Source organism: Atractosteus spatula, chromosome 4 (assembly GCF_055471065.1).
Source record: "Atractosteus spatula isolate fAtrSpa1 chromosome 4, fAtrSpa1.hap1, whole genome shotgun sequence".
Classification (NCBI taxonomy): domain Eukaryota; kingdom Metazoa; phylum Chordata; class Actinopteri; order Semionotiformes; family Lepisosteidae; genus Atractosteus; species Atractosteus spatula.
In genome coordinates this window covers 56,652,617-56,671,146 of record NC_142709.1, presented here as the reverse complement: position 1 = coordinate 56,671,146, position 18,530 = coordinate 56,652,617, and the positions used below count along the sequence as shown (strand labels likewise).

At 45.1% G+C, this 18,530-nt stretch overlaps 1 protein-coding gene across 2 annotated transcripts in view; it reads left to right on the top strand.

Annotated features, from left to right (window-relative positions):
• ephb3b (eph receptor B3b) overlaps nt 1–18,314 on the top strand; it is a 63,451-nt gene extending 45,137 nt beyond the window's left edge. The window contains exons 4-16 of one of the 2 annotated variants that reach the window (XM_088913836.1): nt 1,101–1,256; nt 2,654–2,989; nt 4,998–5,122; nt 5,465–5,627; nt 6,365–6,473; nt 8,117–8,169; nt 8,722–8,844; nt 9,186–9,433; nt 11,893–12,108; nt 12,401–12,550; nt 12,804–12,997; nt 14,942–15,097; nt 16,805–18,314. In XM_088913836.1, coding sequence (XP_088769962.1) covers nt 1,101–1,256; nt 2,654–2,989; nt 4,998–5,122; nt 5,465–5,627; nt 6,365–6,473; nt 8,117–8,169; nt 8,722–8,844; nt 9,186–9,433; nt 11,893–12,108; nt 12,401–12,550; nt 12,804–12,997; nt 14,942–15,097; nt 16,805–16,913 — 2,138 coding nt within the window. In that variant the 3' untranslated portion in view covers nt 16,914–18,314. The remainder of the gene's footprint in view (nt 1–1,100; nt 1,257–2,653; nt 2,990–4,997; nt 5,123–5,464; nt 5,628–6,364; nt 6,474–8,116; nt 8,170–8,721; nt 8,845–9,185; nt 9,434–11,892; nt 12,109–12,400; nt 12,551–12,803; nt 12,998–14,941; nt 15,098–16,804) is intronic. The other variant, XM_088913837.1, reaches the window with a different exon arrangement.
• Nucleotides 18,315–18,530: the final 216 nt, after the last annotated feature.

Here is an 18,530-nt window from a genome sequence, read left to right as displayed (position 1 = left end):
TGAAACCCCCTCTCCTCTCTGTGATCCTTAACTTGTCCCTGCCCATCATGTATGCAACTGATGAGGATCAGAATCTTTCCCCTCGCCCTTCTTTCATGGAGACACGAGTGTGATGTGCAAAGGAGAGGGTCGAGGGGCGGTGTCACATTGGGCTGTAAATCCCATCGCTTTGCGTTTAAAAACTCATTTGTTTGCTCTCAACGGCTCAAGGTTAAAACCCTGGTGACTGTGCCTGATAAAAAACAGCCCTCTAATCAAGGGCCCGGAAGCGGCGAGGGATAAATCTTCCTACCGTGGCTCTCCTGCGCCTCAAACTGCGCTAATCCGAAGGCCGTTTCGCTCATTAATACCCAGTCAGAGCAAAGAGGACACCCGCATGAATATTAATCAGTACAGGGCCCACCCCCCCCCTTCCATTTCCATTTTTTCAAACTTTCAATTCCAGCTAAAATTTTAATCAGTTTTTTAAGCTGCTGTTGCCTTTGCTGCATGAGAGGATGGAGTAAAGAGAGAGAGAGAGAGAGAGCTGGACTACGCTTGTCAAACGCCTGCAGGATTTGCATTTTTCCCTTTTTATTTTACCTCCTTCTCAATCAGTTGAAAGGGGAATAGATTCAAAAAGCCTGACTATAAATGCCTGGAAACCAGTGATCAGCACTTTCCCTCCTTCAGAAGTGCTCTCTCTTTCTAAATGGGAATATCCCCCCCTCATGCCTTCCTCTTCCTCTTCCTTGTGGGCTAGCCGGAGTGAAAGACCACAATGTCCTTGCTCTACCCGCAGCAGGGCTGCATTGCACCTGTGCTCTCTTCCCAGCTTTATCTGACCTGCTCTTCTGGATATAGATCACTCCTGTGTTACAGTAACAGTCACCAAACTAAAGGTATGCTACAGACAACACAATGCATACTCTGCACAGCAAATGAGGACACACAGGACAGTGGTGGACATCTCCGTAGGTCCAGATACAGCCTGACTGTAGTGATGCTGAAAGAACTGCATATCAAACTCCCCAGCAGCTGTGTTCTTGATCGAGGTTCTTTAGACATACAGTATATTCTTTAGATCACCCAGCTCTAACCAGTTCTGTCTTTCTCCCCAGCCTGTGGTCCTGGAACCTTTAAGTCCCGCCAGGGAGAGGGACTCTGTTCTCCCTGTCCCCCCAACAGCCGTACCAGCTCCGGCGCCTCCACCGTGTGCTCCTGCCGCAATGGCTACTACCGTGCAGACAGCGACACGCCCGATGCAGCCTGCAGCAGTGAGTACCGACCACTGAGGCCGGGACCACGCTGGCAACCAGCACACGGACACCCACAGGGACTGGCACACTGACACGCACAAAGGCATAGACCGATAAACAGACACAAACACAGACCAATGCACCGACAAGTAAAAGCACACAAAGATTTCTTGACAAACTGAGGAGCACACAGCCACCAGCCAACACATTGACATGTACAGATAATTAAACACTAACATATACACAAATATATGCACTAACTCACACATGCATTAAGATCTATACACACATGAAATCCAATGGGAACATTCCCACCCTCTGACACACACACACTCTCCAAAATACGCCCCTCCACCTCTCATACAGACACTCCCTGTCTCACAAATTCCCTGGGCTGTAGACACGAGTGTTGGCTGTACAGACCCTTGGCAGCACAGGCCTCTTTTTAACAGAGTGTGGGTGGGGGAGAGAGGTGGGGGGAGTTGTCTAAAAGCAGATTGAAAAAAACTCAACCTCAAGGACGACGACGACACTTCAGCTTCCTGGCTCTTTTCAGAGTTTTCCATCTCCCTGTCTGGAAAGGCACACTGCGCTGGCACCATCAGTTCTCACTTAGCTCCACAATTAGCACCGCAGTTAAACTTTTATCAGTCGGCTTCTCTGTATGAGATGCAACTGAAGAAAATACCACACGGCAGTACCTCGATGTTGAAGCCTAGACGTTTATCTACAGCATGGACGAAACAGAGAAACCTGAATTCCAGCCTGCTGCTGATGGTTTGTCTGGGTTTGTTTGACTCTCCCACAGCACGGAGAGAGATAAGGCTTTAGTAATTGGATAAAGACAGCCACTGGGCTGCTGCTTGCACTGCCCAGAGTAATCTCTCCGCAGTCCTGCAGGAAACAACGCAACTTAGACTCTTAATCCCGCTGTCCTCCCTGCTTGAGAAACGAATAAATCCCATCCCGTCTATAACAACTACGTATTCATGAAATATGCATAATTTATATTGCAAACCTAGTGCCAATTTTAAATAAATCTTGGACGTGTTATTCTAAAGCCCATCTGCACTTGGTGAATGTGTTCCACAGTGGGAGAGGTAAATCCAGGGTATTAACCCCATCTCTCTGTCCCTCGGTTGTACAGTCTGCAGTTTGGAGAACAGATGATCTGTTTTTCTGGGATGAGTTTTGGCAAGTGTCTTAACTCCATCTCCATTTCCCGGCCTCACTCCCTCTCTCATGGCTGTTGTTTGGCATGTGTATTAACTTTTCCTCCCTTTCTCCTGCAGTCTCTGTTTCTAAACCGTTTCTCTCAAGGATATCGTTTGGCAAGAGCATGGATCTGATTCTCAAGATGTGCTTTGGCAAATGATAATGATTAACCCTTTCCCTCTCCTCCTCACCCGCCCCAGCCGTGCCTTCTGCCCCTCGCAACGTGATCTCCAACGTGAATGAGACTTCTCTGGTCCTGGAGTGGAGCGAGCCGCGGGATTCCGGTGGCCGCGACGACCTCTTCTACAACGTCATCTGCAAGAAGTGCCAGGCGGACCGCGGCACGTGCTCCCGCTGCGACGACAACGTGGACATCTCGCCGCGCCACCTGGGGCTGACGGAGCGCCGGGTCGCTGTGCGCAACCTGCAGGCCCACACACAGTACAGCTTCGAGATCCAGGCTGTCAACGGTGTCTCCAGCAAGAGTCCCTACTCCCCGCAGTATGCCATCGTCAATATCACCACCAACCAGGCCGGTAAGGCAGCACCCTCATCTTTTTTCTTGAGGTTCAGACTGAAACTGCTACTGTCATTAAATGTGGCATCATTTTATTCTTTCACGCATTGTAGAAAATACTGTCCTCCCAGGTTCCCCAAGTGGCAAAGGCCTTTTTGTATGTCTGAGTGTGTTTCTGTGCGAGTATGCGTGTGTGTTTATGTGTGCGTGGGGGAACCTCTCCCATCCAATGGTACTGACAGTAGAGGGATTATCCCGCTCCATCTCTCTGTTTCCTAGGCTTTCTGTTTCAGGACAAAGGGATTTCGAGCCCCTGTTTGCTCTTGGGGCAACGGACCCAGTATCTGCGATTCTTGTGTTTGGGTCACTGCGGGGGTGAGAAAGCCCCCCACATACACATGCTAAGACATGGGGACCACGGCTGTTCCATCATCAGATTATCTGGCTCTTTCTCCCAGGGTGTCCTGCATATTCATTTACCTTTTAAGAAAAAAAATAAATAAGGGTATAAGCCTCAGGTAGTCATGGTTACCCAGTGTCTCAGCATGGGGAGGCCCCCTAATCCTGGGGCTCAAGTTACTGGGGAATCTGCCCAGGGAGCATTGTCCTTGAGGTAGGGGGTGGCTGTTATAAAACCAGAGGTGGGGAGGCCTGGGGAGTAAAAAACGGGGGATGGGGAGAGGATGGAGATCAAGAAAGACAAGAAGAAGGATCAAAGAACCGGACTTATGGCTTGAAAATCCCTTAACAAATCAGGGGAGGGAGAATGCAGGAGGAGCAGGAAAAGGAGAGGGGGAGGACAGAGAAGGAGAGATGACAAACAGAAATTGAAAAGTAAGAAAATGAAATGAAAAGAGGAAAGCTAGAGGAGAAGAGCAGTTTGGAAGACTAAAGAGCCACAGAAGTGAAAGGAAGATGGAAGCTGATATGAGATGAGAACAGAAAAGGGGCAACCATGAGTGGGAGAGAAATAGACGAACTTGTAATAATAGGTGACAGGGAGATGGAGAGAGTGACAGAATGGGAGAGAGGAAGACAAGGGATGACAAAGAAGGATGGGAAATGAAGAAATGGAGCGACAGACAGGTGAAGAGATGGTAGAGATGGCTACCAATGGGAGGCAGCCTGTGAAACTGCTCCAGAGTGAAGGAGAAGGAGAGAGAGCAGAAGAGCCTGAGGCAGTGCGTATGGTGCAGGGTGCAGTGTGTGATCAGACAGCTGAATCTCCTGTCACAGCACAATTAGGACCTATTGTCTGAGGAGGCATCATGGCACACAGCTGCTGAGACAGCTGGACAGTCCGCAGTGGGACATAAGTATAGTCAGGTATCTTTCCCTACTCAAACTTTTCATTTTATATCATAGCTTAAACATTGAATAAAAGATATTTCAATTTCAAATGTATGATTCAAACAGAATAACAGTATCAAAGAAACAGTATAAAAGAAATAAGTCTTAAATAACAGGCAGCCAAACTGGAAAACTACACAACTCTAAATGATATTTATGCTCTACATAGTGTTGTCTTATTCGTATTAAGTGTAATACATGTTGTTTGAAAATTACACTCATCTTGTGCTGTGAGATTTCTTCTAGGTTCAGCAAACACACATTTGTCCAAGGAAGTGCTAATTAAGATTTCTAGTGAAGGAACATATTGAACTCTAAGCTTGTAGATGTGTATTATATTTCTGCAGCTCCATAAAAACACATTCCGTGGGTATTTTTGAAGCAGGTGTCCATATTTATAGAGACTTACTACGACAACATAAAATATACTTGCTCTTTTACTCTACATGTACTCTATACTACTAATTGAAATACTAAAAAATGTAAGCTTGTGAATTAATCTGGAAGAGACTAGTCTGAGTTGAACAGGGTACCAAGAAATAAAACTATAACTATATAAGTTGAGTCCAAGAACAGAACTGGGATGGATGGTTGAGAGAGTATAAAATCAAGTGAGCTGGGGGACTGCTTCATGGTTTTCCCAATATATAACAAATTTCCTGCTTCCCCCACTACAGCCCCATCTGCTGTGCCTACGATTCACCTGATGGGGGCGACGGCGAGCACCATGAGCCTGTCCTGGCTGCCCCCTGAGAGACCCAACGGCATCATCCTGGACTACGAGATCAAATACCATGAGAAGGTGAGGGGTGTTTGCCAGTGAGCCTGTGTACCCCAGCAGATCCAAACACACAGAAGGAAGCGTCCTTGCCACATAAAAGTAAATTTAAACAGTGAAGATGTCAGCGTGTGTTGTCACATTTTGGGGATGCTATATTCAGATGCCAAAACTCTGAAGCTCAGAAAATCCCCTGCCACCCTCGCAATTTTTTTACATCTTACTAGTTATATATGGGTTTATACTGGCATACATTGTTTTTTGTTGTTATATATGAATTCATAACCAAAAATACAGAAAACATATAAGTGAACTTACTACTCTTTTTTGCCCTTTTCTTTATCATCTCCCCCTCAACTCTCTCAGGGCCAAGGTGGGGCGATTGCTCACACAATGACGGCTCAGCACAGCAGCGCGCGGGTCGAAGGGCTGAAGCCGGGGACCCCCTATGTGGTGCAGGTGCGAGCACGGACCGTGGCGGGGTACGGCCGCTACAGCAGCCCGGCGGATTTCAGCACCAACCTGCAGAGTAAGTCCATGCCACCTGCTCAGACTTTCCCAGTTAGCTTGCTGCCTGCATGTCTCCATCTAATGCACTAGGAGACTTACTCGTTATATGGTAACTAATTTAGCAGATGCTTTTATCTGAAATGACTTGCAGAGACTGGATGGCTCAAAAGGGACCTCAGTGCAATGCAGTGACACAGTGAATCAGGGACAGAGCCTGGACTTGACCTGGAAAGTCTCTGCTCACAGGACCTCTATCTTAACCACTACAACTGGCCTTCATTTTACTTTACACTCCAGTTTACTCTTTCAGAATAAACTGTGGTCAGGATTTACAGGTGCACTCTCTTCATTCTGCTACTTAACCTGTTTGCTGGAGAGTCTGCCACAATTTACTCTGTCGCTCACCCTAACACCCAAGTCACTGTAATCCACTGAGAGATCTGCTGTTACCCTTAGGGCAGGAAAAGACAAGCCAGGAAATTAAATCAATGAAGAAATGAATACCCCTAGAGAAGCTTTTTAAGTGGACAGATTGGCAGCCTGCCTTATGGGCAAAGTGTGAATCTGCATGCTTATATAACTTGCATAACTGCAGTCTGCATTTATTGTGTTCACGAGTCTTGAGTTAACTTTGCTTTACTAATTCATTTATATAAAAGAAGGAACAGTGTGTTTGGGAATGAAGCAGCCTCTGAGGGCACGCCCTGTTTACATTTGTGACACTGTCCCTGTCCCCCCCCCCCCGCCCCACAACAGATGACCCTGAGAAGTCCCTGCAGGAGCAGCTGCCTTTGATTGTGGGCTCAGCCACAGCCGGCCTCGTCTTCATCATCGCTGTAGTGGTCATTGCTATAGTCTGTCTCAGGTGAGTCTTCCCCTTTAACCCATCAGTAACTGACACACTGACACACTATTTCATTGACACTGTGATACCAAAAGACTCTGATACACTAACAACCCAATACTCTGTTATACTGATACACTATCCTGCAGATATCCTGATACACTTTGACACTTACTCAAGTACCCTTATCCACCAATGCCATCTTCCAACACAAAATGCCAGTTTTCCTTTTCACAACACTTCTGAGCACTCAACACTTCTATTAGATCCCAGGTTAGACTGATCTTCAGATTAATAATCCTCTGTGCAGAAAAAAAAATAGATTTTAAGGTTGCTTTTCTGTCCTTGCTTCCTGCTTCACCATTCTTGAAATTAATTGGCCTAAATGATATTTAGGCCAAATAAGAACACTAAAATACAGTGTTTCCAAATGTTTCTGCTTTCATTCTCCATCCTGTTAGATATCTTGCTTTGCAAAGACTGTTAACAGCCTGATATCTGATGTTGAAGGGAGGGGCTGGTGTACAGGAGACCCAGTACTCCCATCATAGCAGATATTGTTTGCTAATTGGAAAGGTGAGCTGAGCTTGTCTTCTTGTCCCACTGCAACACTCTTCCCATGGTAATGATTGCGAATCACAGGGCTTGTACACATGTGTCTGCTAATTGTCCAAGTAATTCATTGGGCACCTTGGTTAATTGTGGTCCACCTGTAGATGGGTAGTTTGTGAGTACTAAGGCTTTGAAAATTACATTGTCCTGGTGTCCCAGTGTGTGCCACATTGAAGTGAAATCTATTTTCCTTTTCCTGCGTGACAGAATATTTAACATTATTTTCCTCCCCTTTTATAGCACTGTTCATTGCTGTGCAGTGTCCCCTTATCTTGAATGTCTCACGCAGGGTCTCTGCAACAGATCTCTGCATCCCTCATTCGAATTGGAAATGAGATGTAAATCACCAGAGGGTATCATTGCCCTGGTTACTGGTTAGGCAACAAAGAAACAAATTAACATCTAATTTTGAAGTCCTCCCCCCATTCTCCCACAATAATGGACTGAAACTGACGCTAAAAAATGTTATATGAAAGGAAAGGATTGAATGTGAAGAAGACAACATTCACAACCAAGCAGTTTTCTGCACTGTCTTAACACTTACACTTATTTCTAGCAAAATGTTTGAACAAAGCTGCTAACCGTAATTCAAAAAGCCGCCAGGTCAGTAAGGTCAGAGCTTGTGTTTTGAAAGCTTTAATTAAAAGAAACACAAACGGTTGCAGAGCATCAAAAGCTTTTTATTGTTTCCTTTTCAGTTATCTTTTGTTTATATCTGGTTATGTGTCTGGGGACTATAATCAATGCTTGATGACTGTTGTAATTATTTTTTGGGATGTATAAATCGGTGCTAATAGCGCCCTGAGTTCTAAGCAGTGATTCGTGCCAAGTTATCTGGCTATGCAATAGTGACGCCTCCTGCCATACCAATACAAAATTGCTAGGGTGCAATTAATCTTCACCACACAAGTTCCAGAGTTGCTAGTTTGAGGCGGTGCTGTAAAATAAAGTAAAACTGTAAATTAGAACAAAATTTTTTCTTCCAATCCACATTAGATGAAATTGTCAGCTGTGTCCATGTGGGGTGACACTGACTTGTGTTTAATTCACAGGAAACAGCGGAATGGATCAGAATCCGAATACACAGAGAAGCTGCAGCAGTACAGTGAGTACCACTTCCTAGGCTGCAAGACAGAGAGAGGGACCACATCCTTTAGACCATCACAATTAAATTCTGCAAACAGCAGAAGTTGTTAAATGTCACAACCTCTTTCAGAAAGCTGGTGTAGGAGTCTCCATAGGCAGCTGCTATTCCATAGTGTGGCACTGGCAGTTTTTTTTTTCCAATGGTGCAGTAATCTCAGCATAGGGGGATGAATACAGCCCATAGTTGCACAGATTCAAAAAAGACCTTCAGAATTCAATAGAAAATATTTTCTTCACACGTGTATTCAACATAATGTTTTTGTATGCTTGTGCAATTGTTTTCTCTGGTATGTAATTATGTGGATCACCCCTGATCTTTAGGGGAAAAAAGTCTTTTCAGTTCAAGTGCATGAACGCGACTGAGATCTCTGCTTATTCTGAATCTCTTCTAGGACAGAACATTTATATAGACATATTATCAACTAATCACTTACAGAGCTGCTGTGCCACAATCCTGTTTGAAGAATCTGATTGCACCTGACTTTCTCTAATTTCTGACTGTACTCCACAGTCACCCCAGGGATGAAGGTCTATATTGACCCTTTCACCTATGAGGACCCTAATGAGGCTGTCCGCGAATTTGCCAAAGAAATTGACATCTCCTGCGTGAAGATTGAGGAGGTCATCGGGGCAGGTATAGTAGAGGCAGTCGATTAAAATTTTTTAAAGAAAATTTCTTACATTTGTTAGGTCCCATTGCTTCCCAACCTCACCTCTACTGACAAATCCCCCACTGTCCTCCCCTCTTTATCAGGCCCACGACGCAAACCCTCTACTCTTCCTCCGTCCTTCTCTCTTTCCCCTCTCCCACCCTCCGTTCTCTCCAAGCATTAGCCCTCTCTCCCTCCCTCATTCCCTCTACCTCAATTAACTTCTTCCCTGCACTACCTTCTCTCCTGGATCCTCAGTTCTCACCATTAACTGTCCCTCTCCCTCTTTCCCTCTCCTTCACCCCCTTCCTTTTTTTTCTCTCAGGTGAGTTTGGGGAGGTGTGTCGTGGGCGCCTAAAACTGCCTGGCAGGCGGGAGATCATCGTGGCCATCAAGACATTGAAGGCGGGGTACACAGAAAGGCAGAGGCGGGATTTCCTGAGCGAAGCAAGCATCATGGGCCAGTTTGACCACCCCAACATTATCCGCTTGGAGGGTGTAGTAACCAAGAGCCGACCAGTCATGATCGTCACAGAGTTCATGGAGAATGGAGCACTGGACTCCTTCCTGAGGGTAAGAGAGCAGTACAACTTTACACTGTCATACAGACTCTGGCAGCTCTGCACACAGAGCAAATACCTCTTTGCCCAATGCTTTTAAGTACTGAAATAAGCTCAGAAAAATTTAATTAAGCCATTTGCTCAATTTAAGTGTGACAGTCAGTCTAACTTATTCATATTCAGAGCCAGCCTTATGACCAAAAACAGAATTGCCTCTTACATTATAAAGGTTTACAATGGCATTCCCCATTAAAAATTAAGTGAATGAGATAAATTGCTGAAAATGTAAAGGCAAAGCAAAAGAAACATACATGAAAGTCACAAAAATACTGGGGTAAACCTTAATTCTGTTGCAGATCCTGGGCTCAGTCCAGACATGTACTGCAACACTGGCAGCTTCCTATCATAACAAACCTAATCTGTCTGTTATAATCTTTTTGGCTTCCTTTCTTTTTCATAAAGAAAGGTCTTAACCTCATTGCTGTAGATTCTGTGACAAATAATGTACCGACACCCCTCGGTGGCCCCCCTTTTTGCTGACATTTGGACAGAACGCAGCCAGCAATGAATCACTACAGTGAAGGAATATTAAACACCTAGAGACACAGAGGGAGAAAGGGACAGGGCGAGACAGGGACAAGGGGGAGTGAGAATGAGGAAGGAAAAAAGCAATAGCATGCAAAATTAATCTTTATGAACCTTGCCTTTCATTCGTCAGAAGATGTAGAATGTAAGAATATAAGAAAGGTTATAAATGAGATGGGGCCACTCGACACATCTTGCATACTTGATTACTTGTAGCCAAGCAGTGCAAATCCATCCATTACTTCAAACAATCGGTAAATTCCATTTTGAAAAACAAGGATGATGGGCTTGATAGACACCTACCACTACAAAAAAATGCCTTCTTTTCTTAATACCCTTCTGTATTACTATGTCCTTATCTTATTGTTAATCCTATGGTTGTCTAAAATAAAGGGAGTAGAAGGCAGCTCTTGCTGTTCCTGTGATGATTTTCTTAAAGCATGGCAGCTGTGCTAAGTTCAGTGCACTTCTTTGAAGGAAACATAAGCTCCAAATGTTACCAAATGAAAAATATTATTGCATAGTGGTCCTTCTGATCTGATTGCATCGCAAACAATAAGATATAACCTAATTTAAGGAAAAGAGAAATGTAATGCTATTTATTTTTTCCTAGTTAAACACTGGCAGGGGACAGATGGGAGTCACTTGAGAACAAAGATAAATGCCAAAACATGAGCAGGGAGTCAATCCAATCCAAAAGATTATAGACAGTCATCCAATATATATTAATTGGTGCTCAAGACTTCCTGATGCCTGAGACATCCTTGATGATCAAAGGAGAGTTCGTCAAACATAAAAGCTTAACATACATGGCAGATCTGTAATTCACAGCAGGATACAATTGGAATCCATGAGATACTGATAACATTCTGTTCAAGGAGAAAGCACAGTCTGAGAGTCACAGAAGGAGAATTAGGCAGAACCTGTACCAAGCCCATGAGAGCTAAACATTTTTCTAGCCCAATCAATGCAAAGTGAAACTTCATGCAACAGCAACATCCATACTGTGGTTTCCATGGTAGTGTAATTTTTAAGAGATTCAAGAGATTAACGATTCAATTTTCTTTGGTAAAGAAGGGACACCCAAACCAAAGTGGTTACCAGTACCAAGCTCCAAAGAACCAAACTACCCAGGCAGCCTTAAGGCAAATGAATATGGTCCTGGTGATGTTCCACTGCCCCGGAGCATGTTATGAGATGGTGTAACGAACTGACCACCGCAGCTGCAGTTCTAGCCCGCTCTCCGTTTGCAGCAGCATCACTACACTATCCCCTGAGTTTTGACAGTACTGTTGAAATCTGAAAAACCCCATAATGATCTTCATTAACCCTAATTCGGCCTGGCGCTGCAGTCTGTAATCTGCTTGTAATGGAGAATGCTGCTGCTTTGATGACGGGAAAGATAAAGATCAGACAGATCTCTCTCCCTCACCCCTCTCCACGTTTCCACTTGCTTCCCTCATGCTCAGCAACCCCTCGCTCCCCTAACCCCTCCCCCACTCCTTGGCAGTTCGGCAAAGATGCCTCATACATTTCAAAGTGCATCTGAAGCCCTGTTCCCTTTGCACTACTGCTGTGCTGAGACGGAGCAGGAGAGCTGGAGAAAGCCAAAGAGAGGGAGAAGTACAACTTCGGCCCCGCTCTCTCCCTCCTTCTCTTTTTCCTTTGATTCCAAGTTCAAATACTTCGTTGGCGTAACAAGTTGAACAAGAAGATATTGCCAAGGATGCGTAAGATTATGCAACAAAAGGGCAGAATTGCTATAAAAAGTAGTTATCACATGGGGCTCACCTAATGTATGTCTCAGGCCCAGGAAAACCTCTGCTCTCCCACATTGTTTCTTTAGTACTGACCTGCTCTGTCTTTCTCCCTTTCTCCATGCTACAGCTCAATGATGGTCAGTTCACAGTGATCCAGCTGGTTGGGATGCTCCGAGGAATTGCAGCGGGGATGAAGTACCTCTCAGACATGAACTATGTTCACCGTGACCTCGCTGCCCGCAACATCCTGGTCAACAGCAACCTGGTCTGCAAAGTGTCCGACTTTGGGCTGTCCCGCTTCCTGGAGGATGATCCTACAGACCCCACCTATACCAGTTCACTGGTAAGTCTTTGTGTATTACTGTCTTACTACAAGTGGATGTATCCTTGTTTTATAGTGTCTGACATAACATTTATGTGTCTACTGTATGTGCTGTGTAACTGTCATTCATCCGAAGTCCATATGACTGTCAGTCTATGTGCCTGACAGTATATCCTAACGTACTAGTGATATAGAATCACTAGTGAATAGTTGTAGAGTAGTGAGCAGAAGAGTGGTGTCTGTGTCCAGCAGTATGTACTTACATCTGATAGAGTATGTGTACCTGATAGTTTGTCCTTGTGTCTCTCCACAGGGAGGAAAGATCCCTATCCGCTGGACAGCCCCAGAGGCCATTGCATACAGGAAGTTCACTTCTGCCAGTGATGTGTGGAGCTATGGGATTGTGATGTGGGAGGTGATGTCATACGGAGAGCGGCCATACTGGGACATGAGCAACCAGGATGTGAGTGTGGAGCGTGAGAACTCATGTTACTCTTTCTCAATTGCACTTGCTGTTTGTGTTACTCTCATTCTAAACACTTACAGTAACACATGACAATTAACAAGAAACACATACTTGCTAGCATGACAAGCAATTAAGAGCTACAACAGAAATTACGCAATAGGTATCATTGGCAGAAATAAATGAAGAATTAAGGCTCACAGAACAGGATGAATCTAAATCATAAACAATAAAACATTTCGTCTCTGTGCAGGTGATCAATGCAGTGGAACAGGATTACAGACTCCCTCCGCCCATGGACTGCCCCACTGCTCTGCACCAACTGATGTTGGACTGCTGGGTGAAGGAACGCAACCTGCGGCCCAAGTTTGCCCAGATTGTCAATACACTCGACAAACTTATCCGCAATGCTGCCAGCCTGAAAGTTGTGTCTAGCACGCACTCAGGGTAAGCAGCCCACAGACTGAGAGACAGAGATGGTGTGTGGGTGTTGGTGTGCTTGCTGGAAGAGACAGACAAGTCAGAGAGAGGGTAAAGAGACAGAGCAGAGGGAACACCAGCATAGAGCATAGTGGGAAAGAGAGGATAAAGAGAGAAATACAGAGAAAAAGGGAGTTAGAGTGACAGAATTTAGAGATTAAAAGATAGGGGATAGGGTGAGGACACAGAGGGCAGGCAGAGTTGCTGCTAAGGTGATTGTTGGAAAGATTGAATGGGAGTAATTAGAGAGATTAAGGGGCTAGTAAAGGGAATGGTTTTAATTAGTTTACTAATGAGATTTTAAACAGACCAGTGGAGAGGCGGTCCCCTCAGGGCCTTAATGAGAGCAGAGTGCTGCTGGACCCCTGCACATATTGCAGGACTAGAGAGAGCAGTGGATTGTCAGGAGAAAGTGAAGACTGACAGGAGCACTGGCGAATAAGAGCACTGATATTCAAAATCTTCCCAATGACAGTCTTGCCTCAGTATCTTGCTGAATGACTCCTTATGAGAGAGACACTATAACTGAAACTTGAGCGTGAATACAGTGGCAAAGACTGCCCATCTGTCTGTCCACCTCTAATGCAAACAAACCAAGGCTGGCTCCCTGCATGCATCTGACAATACGTGTAAGAGAGATCCTGAGCATTTGCGGTCAGGAGTCCTGGCGTGTGTGTGCATGTGTGTGTGATGGAGAGCATCTGAGGATGTCTTTGTTGGCACCTGGAACTGGTCTACGTAGCCTTTCACCTCTTCAGAGTCAGCTGATGAGTGGAAGAAAATGATAATATTTCTGACCTTTCTCACTGAAGTCAAAGGGCGGGGGGCAACTCCGGATGTTGGGTCTGGGGAGCCTGTTGGCACAACAACGGTCGCTGGCAAAGTAATTTACTCCTTGAAATTAAACTGCAACAAAGGGCCATTAAGGAGCGGAGGGAGGCGACTCTCCTCAGTCCCAGCACAAGCTTATTAACATTGCTGCCCTCCCAGCTGTCTGCACCCTGCTCCTCAATAGAGCCTCTATACAGCATTATTAGCTTCTCTTTTTTTTAAATTGTTAATTAATTTAAAGCCATCAAAAGATGATATGTCTCCCAAGAGCAGTAGACAGTAGTGCCCTTTCTCTTTCCTTCTCTCTCGCTGTTTCCATGTCTTTCATGCCCTGTCGTTTAGCACACTTTGTGCTTTGTGACTCCACAGAGGGCTGCTCTTCTGTGTAGTTTTGAAACTGTCTCTTTCACACACCATATTGACTGCAGAATGGCTTCATGTTTCTCTGCTGTTGCTTAATTGGTTGCAAATCAAAGAAGAACCCAAGACTTAGAGTCTGTGAGGAGCAATGTCAAGCACATCCTTTGACAGTGACAGTTCAGCCTGGTGTAGTATGCAGGGACTGATGTAGATGATCAGAAGCATCAAACTTAGTACCTTTGCATTGCATTTCTGTTCTTCTTTCCATAATTTACTCTGCTGAATTTATGTCACAGCTTTGCACGGTTTTTTTTAAGATGGTCATTTTAATGACATTTTATATGTGGCTGTGAAAATACAGGATAAATTACCATGGTTTATTAGAAAATTAAAATAATTGAAACACATGTGGCATTGTATAGAAAAGGGAGCTGGCAGAAAGGGATCCCAGAGATCTCTGTTTGGTACCAGGTACACAGATACATACCAATTAGGTTTGTGGAGGCAGAGTTTGCCAGTCCATGTCCCCCTCTTTGTCTATTCACTCTGCACGTTCCTGCAGTGAGTAGGGGTGGTGTTGTTTGGGTGACAGTAGCCTAGGAGGGATCAGGGATGTGCTGCTGGCTGGGCAGTGTGGGGACCCCTGCAGGGCGGGAGGGTGAGTGTGTCAGGGGAGGTGAGGCGCAGACTGATGCAGGTGTCTCTCTCTCTGTCCTGCAGGGCATCCCAGCCCCTCCTGGACCGCTGCGTCCCTGACTACACCACTTTCACCACTGTGGGGGACTGGCTGGATGCCATCAAGATGAACCGCTACAGAGATAACTTCGTCAACGCAGGCTTCTCTTCCTTTGACCTGGTTGCACAGATGACTGCAGAGTGAGTGAGAGAAGGAGGAGGGGAAGAAGAAGAGAGGGAGAGAAAATAAGAAAAAAATTGAGAGACAGGGAGAGGTAGAGGGGAAGATGGAGAGAAAGGAGAGGAAGAGATAAAGGGTATAGGACATGGGGATGGAGAGAGGTGGGAAAGAGGTGAGAAGAGGTTCAGGGAGAGAGATAAGGGGGAATAAGGAAAGAGATGTAGCAGCACAGTGAAGGAGAGACAATGAAAACGGGCTGAAAAAGAGAATAAGTGGGGCAGAGAGAGGTAGTGGAACGCAGACAAGGAGAGGGAGAAGGAGGCAGGGAGTGTCTGTGGAAGGCTGCATGGGCAAGCCCAGTGTGTTGGGTTAACCCTAATACCAGGGAGCAGAGGCCAACAGATTGTTAATGGACCCATGGTTCAGTGAGTCTTCACAAATTAAAACAGCCAGAGGAAGCCAGCCTTTCTGTATACACTTCCCCTGTGTTTATAACAGGAAACAATACCTGAGAAGATTAATTGTGCAATTATGATAAAATAAATTAATAAGGATAATAATGAGAATGAAATTGACCAGGCTAGCCAGGGAAGGAGGAGGGAGGCTGGGGACTGGAGGTTTTTGGAGGCATGGGGCAGGGAAGAGATAATCTATTTCAGTTTGGCTCCTTGGCAGTTGCACAAAACAGTGATTTTTTTTTGTTCTTAATGCACAGTAATTCACTTAATGGTTTTCATTTATTCTCATTTTATCCTCCATTGCCGCCATTATCGTGAGCTCAGTGATAGGGAAAAAATACAATTAATTTGTGCAGAGTGGCTCTGATGAGGGAGGAACGTGGGGAAATGAGGCACTGATTGCTTGCACACTGGCTTGGGGAATAATCACGTTACAGGTCTGAACAGTTGCCGTTTGCTTCCTGGTGTTCAGTGGTTGAACCATGGCACCAGCCTAGATTTACACCTGGTAATCAAAGACTAGGGGTTAATCGCTGGTGATTTCTCCTCTCCACACTTGTCTGTACATCTCTGGCACTTTCATCCAAGCAAGTCTGTGGCATTTGGGAAAGTCGTTTCATCTTAACAATAAGTAGGAACACAGCAGTTTGTGCACTTGACCTTTCCCTGGGAACAGAGGAGAGCTATAAACTGTATGCTTTAAAGACTGTGTGTGTAAACATCCCATGTCAATAGCCTGTCCTCCAGTCACAGAAGGGGTGGAAGTGATCTCTGCACAGCACCAGGGACTCTGCCTGCTGTCAGCCATTTCTTGTAATAACTGGCATCTGCTAGTCCCAGTGAGACCTGCCATCATATGAATGCAGATGGGTGCAGCAAAAAGGCCTCTTGTCTGATGGGCCTCCTATATGATCTCTAAACTGTCTACCTGGGTAGCATAGCATGTCACTCCAATTGTGTTTCTTACATGTTTTTTTAATAAGCATTATTAGAAATGCTTGGTAAGATTACCTTGAAATCCATTATATTTACAGTTTGCTCAAAGAATATTGTAACTAGTTTACGTTGCTAATCACATGTATTAATTAAGATTATAATAGCACTTTGATATGAATTTGTTACTCCCCAGTACTGTGTATAGACGTTGTGTGTGTCTGTTGGCTCTAGCTGCTGAAGAGTGATGTGCATCTACTCCAAAATGTCTTAGCCCAAACAGCTAGCTGGCCTTCATGTATTTGACCCCCTTCTTCTTCTTTCCTATGTCTGCAGGGACCTGCTACGGATAGGGGTGACGCTAGCAGGGCACCAGAAGAAGATTTTGGGGAGCATTCAGGATATGCGTCTACAGATGAACCAAACGCTGCCTGTCCAGGTCTGAGAAGGAGGGACTGCGCCAGACAGAGCCAATCAAACCCCAGCTGCCTGACATTCTCTGCCAATCAGAAACTGGCTTGCAGTGCCTCAGACACCCTCCCCTTTCCATGTTATTACTGTGTTTCCACTTTATTAATATGATTATTACTATTACTTTTTTAAGGTTTTTTTCTTTTTCTGATAAAAGCGCGTTTGCCCACGTGTGTTTTGCATGCATGCGTGCGTGTGTTTGTGTGGCGGCAGACTGGGACTTTGCACATTTTTATGGACTGAATTAACAAGCTGGGGCTTCCTCTCCTGAGCACCCGCCTCTGTCCAGCACAGCAAAAGCACGGACCCAGGGGATGGATTGAATATGGACAGGGAGACCAGCTGAACTTCAGAAGGAGTCTGAAATGAACTGGAGCTAATCAAGGGAAAGGAAAAAAACAACTACAAGCCAGGAAGAGGCTAGAAAATGTTGATCTCCTGTCCTTTGATGGGGTTTTTTTGCGTGATCTTTCCCCATCTTCATATTGAAGATGGTTAATTTACAGAAAGAGAGGGGAGGGCTCCGTGCAGAGTGGTCGGCGACCGCCAGTGCCGAGATGGCGATGTTAATCCCCTTGATCCCTAAAGAATGACTTCCTCACCGGACATTGGGACAAACAGCAAAGGCTTGGATTTTTCAGTTGTCCAGACAAGAACGTTATTTTTGAAAAACAAGGAGAAAGAGGACAGGCAAATTTGGAAAGGACCAAAAGCTCCTTTGCCACGTCTCAACTCTGGTTCTATTTTTCTCAGACGATTTTCTCTTCCTATTCTATGTTCAGAGGCTGCCATCTTCTCGTGGCTGAAGGACATCAGCAGGACCGTCTGGGCCTCTGAAACTGTTGCTAGGTGGCAGGTCTGGTCAAGACAGGACATGGTCTGGGATCTGCGCGCTTATCTGAGAGAGCGGGATTTCACACACACAGCTGTCTCTCGTGCAACACAGAGGAAAAGCAGGCGTGCAATATATCAATATAAGGAACAGTTTTTAGGCTATGGAAAACTGTTATGTATTTTTTATGGGATCCAAACAAAAAATATGCATCATCTGAAAAGAAAGGAAAGTGCAAAAGTGGATTTCTGCCTTTTCTTTTCTACACAGCTTTGAAGAAAACGTTGTTTTCCTTTGTTTTCTTTTTCATGGATCTATTTATTTCTTCCAATCCCCAGACTAGAGGCCATCTGAACTGTGGAATAAATAAATCAATCGCTGTGGACACGAGATGCACACACGGAGCGATAATCATTACAGACTCGGTGCGAGACTGTTGAATACTGATTTGTTTTTGTTTTCTCTTGTTGTTGTTCTAAACAGCCTGTATATTTCCTAACTGCCCCCTCCCCCATAAACCCAACTAAAATGATGCAACAAAAATGTGTAGAAGGGTTGTTCTGAGGTGCCTTCATGGTGCGTACTCCAACAGCCTGGCAAGACCCGAAGACTGGGAGGGGAGAGGGTGGGACAGCTCCTGTTCTAGAGTGAGAGGACGAAAGGCAGGCTAGGGAGGGGGGCTTCAATCCCATCTCCTCAGGGTTGCCCCCGGCCATGGTACAGAGCATTACACCTGTTTTGTTCTGAGCTATGATATTA